Raw genomic sequence first — 15,345 nt, 5'->3', positions numbered from 1 at the left:
CTTATGATACAATCAAAAATCTCAGAACAGTTTGCTTGTGGGCACTTCTGTGGCTACGTAGCTTCTTTCATAACTGAGTCAACACATTTGGCAGTCAGGCCTCTACTGTTGAATCACACTGCTGTTTTCATAGAAGTTTTTGTCCACATAAATTAAATAGTAAATTATTGCATTTTCAAAAAATGTATATCCATTTTATTTTAATTAATTAGCATTTTATATTTTTATATTGAATTAGGAGACAATAATTAATCACAGGTCATACTGTGACTGTGACTATAGTTTTTAGTTGACATTTTGTTTCATTTAAAAAATGGTTCTTCTCTGATAGACCTTTGGAGTAGTACTTTTAGTTAGAATTACTTTTGTGACTATCTCCAAGAAGCTGTTTCTTTCCTTTTCGACATGTAGTTGCCCATATCCATGCAGCAGTCCCTTGAATTGTTTTGATATTGAATTTGATTTGCATATAAGTGAAACTCTTGCAGGGGTTCTAAAAATGGCATGGAGAACAGCAGATTGTATATTAAGTAGTTAATGGCAAAAAAAACCCAAAGTGAACAACAATATTTATTAAATATATTTATTTTATTTTATTTACAGTTCGGCAGAAAATCTAAATATTTTGTACTAACATTCGTACGAATTCTGACTGTCCATCTTCAGTATTTCTCTTCAGAATTGATCACTTCTGAATAGTATATTTTTTATTTATAGGTAAATGTTACGCCAAGGTCATATGGCAGAATTAGCATATGGCGTTACACAGTCATCTTATTTTTTCATCCTTTATTAACAGTCATCTTTGGCTCTATTTCTTCTCTAATTGGAACATCATCTAGCCTTGGCAGTTGAACTATTCAATAGAACGATTAAATTTTTCTGACTGCTCTGAGCTAAATTGACCTGTTTTGACCTGTTTGTCACTGATCGTAACCTGACAGGCGCTAGCAGCCTCCAACGATTATGGCTTTTGAGATGAATCTGATGCCTTATTCTTTTGCTGCAGCTCGTCACATGAGGAGACTGGGGCCTCCCATACTCTCTATGGTCATGGAGTTTGCAAATGGCCTGGCTGTGAAAGCGTTTGTGAAGATTTTGGACAATTTTTAAAGTAGGTTGATTTTTATTCGTGGGTAGAGGGTTGCTTAAGGCACGGGAAGGAGAAAGATGGCAAGCAAAGTTTTACTGTAAATCATAACAGGGTTTTCTTATTTGTGTGTATTCTAAGCAACTGGATGACTGGGAATGTCTGCAGCGGGTCAAATTGTTATCCTCTTTCATGTTGAACACTTTTGCCATCCTTTCAATAGCGAACTGTTTAATCCTCTTACTATCCTTTACTGAAATGAAGCCTCAGAAAATTTGAACTGATGCTTTAGGTGATATACTGGATAACAGAGGTATGAGAAAGTATGAGAAACCATGTTTTAAGCTCTGACAAAGTGGGAATTAATGTATTTAGTATATTAAAAAAAAACACAAAGGACTGTGTCCATTTGACTCTCTTTTTATGATTTGTTTTTTGCTTTTACTCTTGTATGTGTACAGGGTGCTCACAAAAAACAACTGCTGTGAACAAGTGGGTTTTCACCTTCCAGAACTGCAGTGATGTGAAAAGTTTTTGCTTTCAGTATTTGGGTTTGCCATCAATTGTCTTAATCAGATCATCGAGAAAACGAGTTACAAAGTTTTTCATCAAACTACGATGGGTTTTGGCATTTTTTTTTCCTTTTCTATTTTTTTCTCCAAAAGCAGTTGTTAGTACTGTTGAATTCATTTAAATTTTCAACAACTGCACTGATTTTCTACCTGAGTACATTATGGTCTGGTTTTGTCAGAAGAGCTATACTTGTTTTGGCATGCAATAGATCTTAATGGAAAGCTACAGATAGGCTTATATAGATGAGTAACTTCAGGGGCTGAGACTCTTATGTTGTCATGGTGCAGCTAACAGGGTGAATGAACTGTTTCATGCTTCATCAACAATTAAGTTAATTAGCTCATTTGAAATTGCACTGCTTTGTTGCCAGGATGTTGGCAGAAACATCAAAAAGATGTGTTTACAAATGGTAGACTACAGGGTATGTAACAGAAGCACCTTAACAGCAGACCACAAGCACTCAGTTTCACAATAACTTTTGTAATAGAATTAGAGAAATACTTTTCATAAAGTATTTTAAATAAATACTTTTCACAAGGTATTTTAAATGCTTTCTCATGCTATCTTTCAATTTTAAATGAAATGACTTACAGCGACTTGCAAATCTTAGCTAGTATATTTCTCTCATTTGGTATTTTTTTGTTTGTAAGTGCATTAAATGGAATGTCAAAATAATGGCTAATTATAAGAGAAAACTGTATAGGACTTAAAAGAACCTGATGTTAAAAAGAATCCTTGTATTAAAAGGAAAAGGAAATCTCCCAAATGCAATGAATCAGTCTAAGTATTATTAATACTAAGAATTTAAATTAGTTTAATTCAAGCGTGCTCCTTTTCAAGAAAAAGCTAAATTTTATAAATGTGTCTATAGTCACTAGGCTGCAGCAATGCTAATTCTATGGCCAGACTTTACAAATCCATTATGTCAGGTCTCTTGTTATAATCCATGATCACTAAAACCATTTTGATTAATGTGGTGTAGGGCTAGGTTTACAGATGCTCTTGCTTTCCTGAACCAAATAACCCTGGAAAATGTGAAAGCCACATATAACATCTTGCTAATTCTGGTGTAGAGTCAATCAGGGTTTACAGCAGTGTCGTGGCTTTTGTCCTATATGCCAGCAACAAAAAATATTTGAGAATATTCCATTATTTCTTTTTTTCATTCATTATGTCTTCTGTGCCCTTAAAACAAATAAGAAGTCGTGATGTTGAATGGACGAGGTTGTTTGTGAAATGGAAGTGTTTCTTCATTTTACACTAGCGTCAAGATGGAAATCAATAGATAGGACCTTGCCTTAGATTCCTTAGTCCCTTTTCATGTCCACACTAATGCAAAATCCCCATCACAATTAAAAAACATTTTCTTTCAATTAAATATCAACTTTTAGTCCAAAGATTGACCGTTTTTCCAAACCATTAACTTTATAGGGGATGACAGGACTAATGGCTGTAGTTTTCAAGGCTTTGCTCTTAGACTAATCTCTCTTACGATGTTTTAGGTTTTCTGACTTGAAACAATATGATACCTGTGTTAAAAAAGTTAATGCAAGTATATTGTACCAAAATGAAATATTAATAAGGTACACTACTCCCGTCTAGTAGTGTGTATTTCTAGAGTATGCTTATGACAGCTTTGACGAGTACCTGGTTTATTAAGTGAACTCTTAAAGTCCCATGCTGAGAAAATGGTTTACCTAGCAGCTTGCTTCAAAAACATAAAATATTGTGCATCTGAGAAGGAAGATTAGAGAGAAGACACTAGCTTTGCTTCATGTATATAATGATAGAAAAGAATATGTGTGAAGTGATTATTAACTTACAATATATGACTTAAAGTCATTAAAGTCATTTTCACTTTCTCTTTTGCTTGTCCAGTATGAACTTGTTTATATTTACAAGACAACCAGAGGACACCGCAGTTATCCAGAATTATTTTGAGATATTCAGAATAGTTGAAGCAGTTATATGTTTGCTTTGGAATAGATTTGTGTTTCAAAATATAAGCACTGGTTTCAAGAAAGTGCAGCTGATCTTTATGTTTCTGTACATACAGGAATACTTAATCCTGTGTCTTTTCTTGGAAATACTTCAACTCTAAAGGCAAAAATACAGTTTATATTTTATGGAGCAATTTTCTCTCTTGACAAAAAGGGTGTTAGATTACAGTTGTTTGTGCATGCAAGATTCATTTTGTCTTTTTTTTTTTTTTTTTTTTTTTTGTAAAAAACAACAGCTTTTGGCTTAAGAAAAACTTAAAAATGAAAAGACACTTAAGAAAAAGTAATGACATGACTAAAAGGAAGCTGACAAGAGTTTAACAAAACGCTAGATAATGAAGCAATTAGAAGGGTGCCAAAAATTCTTCCAAAAATTTATAATTGTACTGTAAAACAGATGTTGACAGAAGCTGGTCTCCAAGTGAGGAACCCAGTAGATCACTAAAAGCATTTAATAGCAGTTCTTCACACTGCTTTTACAAATGTCAGAGTGCAATAATACATGACAAAACTCGAGTGTATTTTGTCTGCAAAATTAATTATCATTCCGTTGGTCCTAAGGCGGTTTGAGTAGGAAGGATTCAACTTGTAGATCTTAAATCAAAAGATTTACAATAGAGCAGTCCAGCCAGCCTAGAAGTGTTCTTTAACCTTCATGCAGCCGATGCCTGCAAACATAGCACAGTCCACAGCATGAAGATGGGTAATGTTCTCATCCATAGAGATAGGGAAGAAAAATCATGCTAGAGAAGGTAGGCCAGCTTTCCAACAGATGGTGTTTGCTGTTGAGGCAAGAGAGTGCATTTAAAGATCTACAAAGAGCAGTGACCAAGCATCAGAAGTAGGATGACAAAACAAAATTGTAAAAAGAAGAAACTTACTTTATGAATTACAAGTAATGCCATATTAAACTCGCTGTGTTTTTTCATCTTTTATCTACCAAATGATACGCAGTGTCATGTTCTCTCTTTGTTAGAGTGTTGTTCATTTATTTTTTGTCTTCAACTACATAGCGTGGCTATAAAATTATGACCTCAAGAATCTTCTTTGAACTTGTCAGAATGTTGTTTCGTTTGGTGACAGTGCCACCATCTCTCCAAACTAAGGCATCTGACATAATCAGCCAAATGAATAGTGACAGCTAACATTTTGTATTTAAACTCCTGTCAATGTTTAAACATAAAAAGCTTGATGCAAAATAAATCAAACACCACTGATATGCAAGTGAAACATTTTGTTGAAACAATCCCTGACACACTCGGATTTAAAGCTGATTTCTCTTTAGCTTTTGAAACGTTGTAACTAAAAATGAATTTGAAATTCTTGTAGTTAAAATTGAATCGATAATTTGTAATATATGCACTGCGAGGTAACAAGCGAGTTTATATCTGTAAAAGCTACTTGAAAGGAGAAATACACATCAAACAAATTGAAAGGATCTCTTATTGCGCTTTTTGTCACTCTGCAATGTTTACTTAGCTGTTTTTGGAGAGGTGACTGCATGTTTACACTCTGCTGTGTGTGTAAGTCACACAGCCAGCACGCAGATCCAAGCAGTTTTTAAGAACGTCAGTCGACCACATCATTTATTCCATTTTGAAAACAAAAATCAATATACCTATAAAGTGACCCATAAATTAGAACTGGCTCACACAATGTTTGTTCAGTGCTGCCTTTCTGAAGGCACCCTTTGCATTTTTTCTTCACCTCTCTGTTTGAACTGCAGTCACAGTAAGAGGCTCATTAGGGGACATTAGGGACTGGAGCTAACCAGAATTCCAGAGCTTGCTTTGCTCTTATTAATGCATAGTAGAGTAGAATGCATTTAAATATTTCATAGGCATTCAGTAATTTGTGTGTAATCGCCTTGTTAGCAGACCAGTAGAAGTAGAACAGGTCTGTGAAATGGTGTTAGTGATTGCATGGGTAATTTACAGACCTTTGCCATCAGAAAGAGCATTATTGGTGACTAGAATGGAGCTGTGAAATAGAACTAGCAATAAGTAAAAAAAAAAAACTTAATAAAGGTTTTGTAACAAGCATCTTCAGGGATAACAACCCACTTGGTCCTTTTGAAGCAGCTACAGTTTATGACATATGCAATATATCAAATGCATAAGATAGTATTATGAAGCATTCATATGAAAAGGGTATTTGCAACATTAGTTCCAACTTCCTGTGAGGGACATGATTAAATGATTAATGAAATGTCCTTTTGCATATGCATTTCGAAACAGCAATTAGGCACTGACTGAGAAAATCCACCAATCCTCTCATTTTTCAGTATTATCTCATTCTTGATTTATAAATCATAGAGAATTTTTAACAGCAATATGTAGTACCTGAGACAGTTATAAAAGCATAAAAGAGAATAATTTGAGTATAAAATAGTCATAAGTACATAAATTCATAATTTAATGTTAATACCGAGCCTATTTATTTAGTCACGTTGCGTTGTATTTTTATCTGACACTATTTCTGTACTTTGATTGGCATAATTAAGTAGGGGGAATGAATAGGCACTACTATTTTACATATCACTGGTAAACAATAGCGAGGAAAGGGAGATGTGGCAGAGGTATGTATGTGTTTTTCAAGTTCTCAGTAATCCACTGGAGGCTGTTCTATAAATGATCATTGAAGGGCTGCAAGCTAGCCTATAATTACAGGAAAGAAAGTGGCAGCTCTGGCATTTCATAACTATGTGTCCTCGAAAAGTGCTTTGTGAGTTTGTCACCAATGATAATTTAGATAGAGGCTCATTACTGAACATCACAACACTTTAAAAACCTTTCGCCTTCATACAGGAGAATAAAGGACTATTTTAATGGCAAGGTTCTTTTGTGTTCCACTGAAAAATTCAATCAAGACAAAACCTCATTGACTATTATTGTAGTCTGCAGTCTCTGGTCTAATAAAAGCAGCATAGATAAATTGAATGGATTTCTAAGACTTGAGCGTATCAATGCAAACACTCTGCACTTTTTTCGCTCTTTAAATATACAGTGATGGAGTATCACTAAAATGTAAACAAGTGTAAAAACCTTTCTTACCTAAGTGAGCTAATGCAAGACAATCAGAAGTGCCAAACTGTCATGTGAATTCCCTTACTGTCTTGCACTTTAGAATTTCTCAGTGCGTTGACACATGAACGCACAAACATAGGAGACGGATGTGTGTTGTACCTCTGGTAGCTACTGACGGGACCACACGCTTCATTTTACTCTTGCATTTTAAGAGGTAAAGGTAATAATATTGGTATAAATTCTTCAGGATAAAAATTATTACCCTGGTACTTACTTCTGTGAATGCACTGTTTTTATTTCTCAGAGGTAAATCTGTCACATTTCTTAAAAAATGAATTTAAATAGTGTAATTAGAAAGAGTAAAGGGCATAATTGGCAGTGACACTTTGAAGCTGTTAAGATTTTTTTCCAACATTTTTAAAGAATTTTGGTTGAATTTTATAACAGAAAACAATCAAGTTCCAGAAAAATATTCTCTCCTTTTAAAAACGTGTGACTGAATTTTAGTGCTTATTAAAGGCAGGCTTCTAATAGCTCTGGCTGGATCTGAGCGAGGCGCAGATGAGTTCTGTGTGTGTTGCTCCATGTGCACCTCTGCCTGTGCACCTCATCCTGACCTATAGAGCTTTGCTATTTTAGTCCTGGGCTGCTATGGAGAGAGACTGACAAGAGTGCTGAGTTGTATAGAGGTTAATTGATACAGGTAAATGTCCACTAGAATCTTTGTTGAAACTATCTCTCTTCTCTCTCTAATGGTGTAATGGTGTATTATCTTTTGCTTTGCAGAGTCTGAATCTGTTTGCAAAAAAGTAGGAAAAACTTTGGGTTTTATTTCAGGGCATTCCTAGGGTATATAAATCCCTATCTCCTTTAAAACACGCTGCACTGTTTCTTGTCAATAATACATTAATTCCAGTCTGCTTTACAATGCTTTGTGTAGTTCATAATTTGCCTTGTTACTTCCTAATACACTGCAAATATAATCAGGAGAAAATCCTGTTTCTTTCAACAACCGAATAAGCAGCAAAATAATGGAAGAGGCTCTGTATGTGTTGCACAGCCTGCTTCACATTTTCTAACCAGTAACTCATCCCTTCAGGAACACTCTCCAGTCCTCCAAAATGTTTCCTCCCCTTAAAAAAATAACCAGTGTTTTTCTCAATTGTAAATCAAGTTAACACGAGATTAGTAAAGGATGCGGACAAGATAGACGATTGGGAATTTGTTGATGAAGTATGAAAGCTGACCAGCACAACTTTCACATAATTTACAAGTCAGGGCAAGAAACGACAACAACAACAAAGAAAACACTTGGGAATGGTTCCCAGCCTTCTGGAGGAAAGAATGTGTGTCTATTTTGGCAGATCATAGTATACTGGGCCCTAAAACTACAGCAACCTTATATAGAGAAAAGTTATTTTAGAGGTTTTTAAAAATGCATTAGGTCTTGGTTTTCTTTCCCTGCATTGCCTGTACATGCATGAGAAATAAGCCCACTTCACAGGAAAACAAACAAACAAACAAACAAAAAAAAAACTCAGAGAAAAATAATACTGAGAACAATTTTTACACTCTTAATGTTTCTACAAAATAACTTTTCTCCAAAGTGCTCAGCAGAAGCAGCCACATGATGTGAAAGTATGGCATAAGGGTGCGTATCTCTCCCACTTTCTGAAGATGACTGTTAACTCTCAAGGAACAGACTGCAGCCTGCTGAGCTACCATGTAATCAGAGCAAAATTACCCTGCACCAGACTTTATTCTCCCTCACTGCATCTTGCTGTTACATTTAAAGTTTAAAGTTCCTCAGGGCAAGGACTGTGTCTGTGTATATCTTGTAAGGTGTTATGCAAACATATGGTGTTGCAATAACTTAATAAATAATCATGAGAAGACAGTAACCTCAGACTCTGTCCAGGAGCTCCTACACCATTACTTACTGTCACAAGTTCTGTGCACACACATGTGGAAACATGGTGATGTGCACTGCTGCTAGTGGTGATGATACATAGGTAACATCTGTCTCCAGTTCTCTTTCCGACAACCGTGTATCCAATTAACTGAAAACAGTGAACAGTTGTATTTGTACACCACACACTGTCATGTGTAACTGAGGGAGTAAAATTATTTTGAGTCAGAAATTCAGAACACAAGTGAAAGGTACATTCTGAGCAGTTACCTGCTGTTTGCACAGATTGTGCAGTTTTGCACAAGTTAATGAGGTGGGTTTCACTGAAAATAAAAAACTGTAGGTTTTATGTCACACACAGTGGAGATGCCTTGTCATTGGTGATGCTTTAACATAAACTGCCAAGCAAGCATACTGGTAAACAACTTTATAATAAAAGAATGAGCAAAAGCTTTCCTAATTACTTGCATCTTCCCCAGCTGTTCCTCTTGCATGGACAACAGAACTTGACTGTCTCATTTGACTCCCCCACAGACCCCATCCTTGTGCCCTAAACTCTGATGTCATTATTTAAATTGAAGATACAAATCACAGAAAAAAAAGTAAGATATCTGACTGCCCTATTTTTTCACTTTTTCTGAGAAACACATTCTTCAGATACATCAACAATTAAATAATTAAATACTTCTGTAAATAATTCTGCTAAAAAAGGAAAAAGGAGAAACTTGAGGGTGGCTCTGAACGTAGTGCCTCCCATGATATTATGTTGGCCCACTACATCAGATGCAGATGGTGGTGGTATGGCAGTAGAGGTTGAACCTTCCTGCCAATATCCCCTTACATGTTGTTGCCATCTGACAGATGGCAGCAGAGGGGCAGTCTGACACACTGATGTCTGACATTGAAGTGCATATAGAGCAAAGTTGTGTTCATTGAATTCCTCAGCTCCTTAAGGCAGCAGTGACACTGGGTGCAGGTTATTGCGCTGGTGCAGATTATTACAAGTGTGGAATGCAGGCTCTTGTTCATTGCTGGCAAAGATGCAAAGCTAATGGTGCTATGTTCAAAAATAGGGTTTGTAGCCAAGAATTTGTTCTATCAAGTAGTGTTGTTGTGCTCCTTGTAGCTGTTGTAGTTTCCATGGAAATAAATAGGCATTACTTTTGGAGCAACTTATGTGTATTTCTTCGTGGTACAAATAGCATATAGTTCCTGTAGCTGCAAAACCATTGGTGAATGCACAGAACTTACCTCTTCTTGCAAACTGAAGAAGCCAATAAATCCACATTCAGAGGTAAAACTCCTTTGCTCCCTTAATCCTGATCCTTAAGTTTTCTCACAGGAGAGCAGCAAACCCACTGTTAAAGCTCCATGAGGGGTTTCTTTGATCCTGAAAGAGAACAAACAGAAATCACTGTCCTTTAGGAAAAAAAGAAAACAAAAAAAAAAAAAAAAAAACAGACAAAAAAAAAAAAAAAACAGGACTGAATGAGCTCTGTAAAGAAGTTTATACCCCATGGAATCCTATGAGACAGTCATTCGGGTGTGGGCTGTACTTTATATACAGGTACCCACCCCCCGTGGTTCTCCTTCCCTGCTGCAGTGTGGGGTTTTTTTGCTAAGCTGGCACGATTGCATAGCCTGAATCTCCCCCAGGAGGCTTGCTATGTATGTAAGGTGTGTAGTTGCTCCTTCACATGCCTTTACATTGCGCACCATTCCTCAGATCGTGGATAACTGCCATGATCTTCAGAGGCTCCTTCCAGAACCTGCAGTGAAAGTCAGTGATGCTCCCCTGTTGTCTCTGTCATTCCCGGCTCTGTTCTGGGAAGGGGAGAGGACATTCTGTTGTTGCTTATGCTTTAATGATTGAAGAAGATCAGATGGAGAAATCTAAACAATTCTACATTAATTCATGGTAGTTCAAGCAGCCTAAAAGCAATTATATCTTTTGAAGAATCATTTATAGGGTGGCTGTTTCTCTGCACCAGGAACAGCTCAGTGACAACCAAATGCTGACAACCAGTTATGTCGGCTTTTAGATGGCTTCTGTGATCTGGGAGATCGGAACTGGGCATCTGGCAGTCATCACGGAGAAAGTTTGTGCAACTAAATGAAATAATCAGTTTTGTACTTTGTATTGTTGTATCTAAGGCATGTTCTAACTAGATCTTTTTGCATAACTCCCATTGAAACTAATGGAAGCCATATGCACAGGAGAGAAAAATGGGCTCATAAAGAAATTTTCCTGATCTTAACACTGTCTTATTAGTGTTCTCTTTCTTCCCTAGGCACCTTAACAATGAACATGCGTTGGATGACAGAAGCACTGCTCAGTGTCGGGTGCAAATGCAAGTGGTTCAGCAGTTAGAAATACAGGTTTGTTACAGGAGTGTATTTATTATTTATTTACTATTAATCTAGACTAACTTGAAAACATTTGCCTTAATAATTGTGGCTTAAAGCTGTATGTTTCTTGCATGAAATTTGTGGATATTCATGAATGCGCGTTTTTTTACTTTAAGATTTTTTCAACTTATAAATTATGCAATACTTATCTAACATCAGCATTGTCTACAGTATTTTGCTTGAACTAAGACCCTAATGCCATTCATCATGAACGAAAAATACTGTCCCTGCAGCAGGGACTGGATCCAAGTTCTCTTCTCTCCTTGAAATGCTGGCTCAGGACCCCTTCTGCCCCTTCAGTCCCAGTGCATATCTGTGCTGTGCTGCCAGACAGAGGAGCAGCAGAGCTCCCTGCCCAATGGAGGGCGTTTTTCTGGAAGCAGATGGTAACGTCAGACCCACTCAAGGAGTTCTCTGGGGAGGTTTGTCCCCAAGCAGCTCCATGGCTGGAACTGTGGAACTCAGGTGACCTGATCAAACTTCAACTGTTAGAGCTCACGGCATATTTGTGATGTTCCATCTGTTCTTCTGGAGAAGCACCAAGTACCTTGTACTTGTACAAGTACTACTCCTGGTAATTGAAACAACGCTTACATGGTGCTGAGGCTTGGCACCCCAGAATGACCATGCAGGATGCTCATATGGTGTGGTTCTGTGCAGGAGGGCACTCCTCAGAACTCCAGCCTGTCTTGGAAGAGTTCAAGGGGGCCTAAGGACTGCAGGGAAGAGCTGAGATCGTTTTTCCAGTTTGTGGAAATACCTGGGGAAAAAAAGACAAGTGCCTTGAGGCTTTCTTGCTTTACAGTGTATGTTGCCTCATTGTTTTTGTGCATGCAAGAATACTTGTTCTCCTTTCAGCCAAGGCCAACAATTCCATTCTCTCGTATTTTAATACTGGAAACCCAGTGCAATGAGGGGAAAGTGAAACAATGTCATTTATTGTCATTTGTCTTGAAGTGGAAGTTTTATAAACCAAGGCAAAACCATGGTTTCTTTTATAAGATTTACAGGACAGCTTTAACTTACTTTTCTGTTATGAATTTACGTCGTGGCAAATAGCCTACCTCTAAAACAGCACGCTCATAATATAAAGCTGAAGGAGAAACCTTTTTCCCACTCTCTGCCTCAAGTAGTCTTTTAATTAAAGTTGCACTGACCAAATTTTAGCCTATACACCCAGAGTATCTGCAGTTATACAGATAGCTTCCCATGGTTTTGAATTACTTGCAGGCTGGTTTGCTTCGTCCAATCTCAGTCTATAGATGTACCTCTTGAGCTGAAATCGTGCAAGAAAGTATTATAGAAGTCTGGAAAGAGTCAGTGCTAAGCACCAAGTGATTGAAGTTTCAAGTTAATGCTGTAATCGGTTTGCATATATCCAAAGCCAGCATCACAAGAATACAACTTCGAGCATTTCCTCTTCATGTGAAAAAAAATGATTCTTTTCATGTTGTACAATACGTTTTCCTCTTTTAGGTTCTGATAGAACAAGTAACATATTATAAACACTTCTTCTTGTTTCTTTTTTATTATTTTTATTAAATAATTGGAGTCTGAAAGTACAAACATTCATGTAGCATAGGAAGAGAAAACAGAATCAGTTAGGAAAAGGTGCAGGTTTAAGTAATGTGATGTCTTCTAAAGGCAGCATAAGGGCTCCTGAAGAACTGTTTACCATTTAGAAAGGGTATGCTGTAACGTAACAGCACAACTGAAGATTTAGCTTGCAGTGTGACCAATTATGCCATTTCTTGCTTTGTCTGACTGATAGAGAAGTAGGGTCCATCAGTTGTAATGAGACTCAGCGCAGTGTAGATGCCGACTCGGTGGCAGAGTTCAGCGTTTCACACTGCCTGGTCTCTGTTACTCTATTGAATTAGATTGATGATGGCAGATTGCAGGGGGCACTAACTGGACCTCAGTGGGAAAGGATGAAGTGTGGAGACAATCCTGGCAGGCTCTGTGCTTTGAGGACCCTTCACCCCTTCACAGCTGCTGGCACTAGTCCATAGCTAACAGTGTCCACAGGACTTTAAAGAGACACTATGGGCCTTCTAATTTATGGTCTTAGTAACTTGTTACTGTCGAGGCTACTGTGACCTCAATTCTCTTATTGACAAAAAGATGAAGTGTTATTTGTTTTCTCTGACCTTTTAGCATATGAAAGGCTGTAAAAGTTGTGGGTTTTTTTTTTTTTTTTCCAAGTCCCAAAGTTGCATTTCCTCCCAGATAAGTTTCTACTGACATAGCCTTTTATATGCAGGAATCATTACACTGAGACAAGCTCAATGATAAGATGTATCACTGCAATAAAATAGCTGTATCAGTCATTTCTGAAATGTTTCTGATCTCACTCTTTCTTAACAGCTTTCTAAAGAACGTGAACGTCTTCAAGCAATGATGACCCACTTGCACATGCGACCCTCGGAGCCCAAGCCATCTCCAAAACCTGTAAGTGCATATTGCTTTATAAACAGTAAATAGGTCTACAAATGTAGCAGACTAAGAAAATGAACAATTTAGTGACAGTTGGAAAACAATGAGTGTGATGAAAAATACGGCAATAAAATGAAAGTAAAATGCAATAGCTTGTCAAATTGTATGTTTCTTTAAAAGTAATGCTATCTTTTACAAAATCTATCCAATCTACGCCATAGGTGACACTAAACAAAGTACACCTATAACTGTCCAAATCATTGCCTTGAGACTGAAACCAGAGAATCTTTTTTTGTGATAGATTCACAGATACTAGAAGGAAACCCACTTTGATAGATTTGAAGTTCACTGAAATCTGTGGCAATAAAAAGTAAATATAAAAAGAAAAGAATCCAAGTCCTTACAAAATTTCTTAAATTACTTACTAGAGATACCAATAAACAATTTGTCATTCTTAAACAAACAAAGGAACAGCCTCTCATGTCCAGCAAACGTAATGATTTTTAAGCACTCTTATTGCTTAATTTCTGCCAAGAGTGTACTGTTAAGCATCTCCTGTGGTGATGTAGGGACAGTGGGAAGTCACGACTGGTCACGGCCATTCCAGGGCACTGTTCCAGGCTCAGCCATGTGGCTGGAGCTGCAGTCAGAGCCAATCTTCGTTATACCCAATGTGGATTTGGAAGTACTGTCTGATGCAGGTCCAGTTCTGCACTGCTGGGGTGTCAAGCGTCACAGGACTGGCATGCAGAGATTCACTGGGCTTATAATGCAAGCTGTGTGATATGTTAACTGTTCATTAATGTTAGCTGTGACAGCAACCTCTGTACGTTCAAGTTCTCGCAAATATGAAAAGGATACGCTAGCACTTGAAGATGAAATGCTGGGTATCGATGAAAATCTGCGTCCATCAAAGTCAGGAAATGTAGGCAGAAGAAACACAATCTGTTTTAAAGAGCAAGCTTGGATATCACGCCCAGTTAGTGTTTACGTAAAAGGAGAGCATACTCTGTCTCTTGTGTTTCCAGCTCCACGTACTTCAAAGAAAATCTTTGTCTGAGGACCCACTTTATAATCTGATGATGAATGAAGAAAGCGTTAGCATTTCCTTAACCCCTACCTTTGTGAGAGAAAATTTAGATGCAGCATTTTTTCTTTCATTAGTCTAACTAAATTCTAGTTTTTATTGTCGATTATCTAGAAGGAAAAGGTGCTTAGAAACTTTAATTTTGTTATGTGTGGCTTGTATCTGAATTAAGCAATCTGAGGGTTTTTTCCATTTCCGTGCATTGTGAAGTTCTTCTGTCACACAGACTTCTCAAGCAATTTGCGTTGGGTTCAAAATGCTGCTGAACTGTGTGGGAAAAGGTTTTCAGAACACATTTCTACTGTTTAATTATTTTAACCCCAGATGATCAGTAGTCTATCAAAATTTTGAGAATATTGTTTCTTTACAGTTTTAAGCGACTGTCTCATTTCAATAAGATTATTTTTCTCATTCCTTCCTATAGTATAATGTAGATAATCACAAGACAGAATAATTGTCTCATAAATCCATCAGGAATCTGCAGCTTGTTCTTTTCCAATTAATTATTCAATCAGTAAATTTTTTAAAACTCCAGCAGCATGGTTACATCTACACTAATAAAGAATTTTCAGCCTATAATCCAAAACAGAACCTGAATGAATAATGTAATTGAAGTATTACATTACATAAACCACACATGAAAGAATTGCTAATTGCGTTTGATGGTGGGCAATTAATACAGAATCTTAGATGAGCGATTTAAAATGAAACCACAGTTTAAAGTTCCCTTTGGAACTAGAGATATCTGAAGTGGTGAGCTGCACTACTGGCCTCAAATTGGTTTGAAAGAAGAGTGGTCAATACAACTCCCTCCT

The 15,345-nt window shown here is 37.0% G+C and overlaps 1 protein-coding gene across 2 annotated transcripts in view; it reads left to right on the top strand.

The window, feature by feature from the left end:
* Positions 1 to 15,345, top strand: part of FOXP2 (forkhead box P2) — a 121,542-nt gene that overhangs the window by 70,066 nt on the left and 36,131 nt on the right. For both annotated transcript variants that reach the window (XM_042815613.1, XM_042815612.1), the window contains 3 exons: positions 1,010 to 1,114; positions 10,890 to 10,977; positions 13,375 to 13,458. In XM_042815613.1, the coding sequence (XP_042671547.1) occupies positions 1,010 to 1,114; positions 10,890 to 10,977; positions 13,375 to 13,458 (277 nt within the window). The remainder of the gene's footprint in view (positions 1 to 1,009; positions 1,115 to 10,889; positions 10,978 to 13,374; positions 13,459 to 15,345) is intronic.

Source organism: Centrocercus urophasianus, unplaced genomic scaffold (genome assembly GCF_019232065.1).
Source record: "Centrocercus urophasianus isolate 14NV4802_14NV808 unplaced genomic scaffold, USGS_Curo_1.0 seq_15, whole genome shotgun sequence".
In the NCBI taxonomy this organism is placed as follows: Eukaryota; Metazoa; Chordata; class Aves; order Galliformes; family Phasianidae; genus Centrocercus; species Centrocercus urophasianus.
This window is presented reverse-complemented; position numbering and strand designations above follow the sequence as displayed.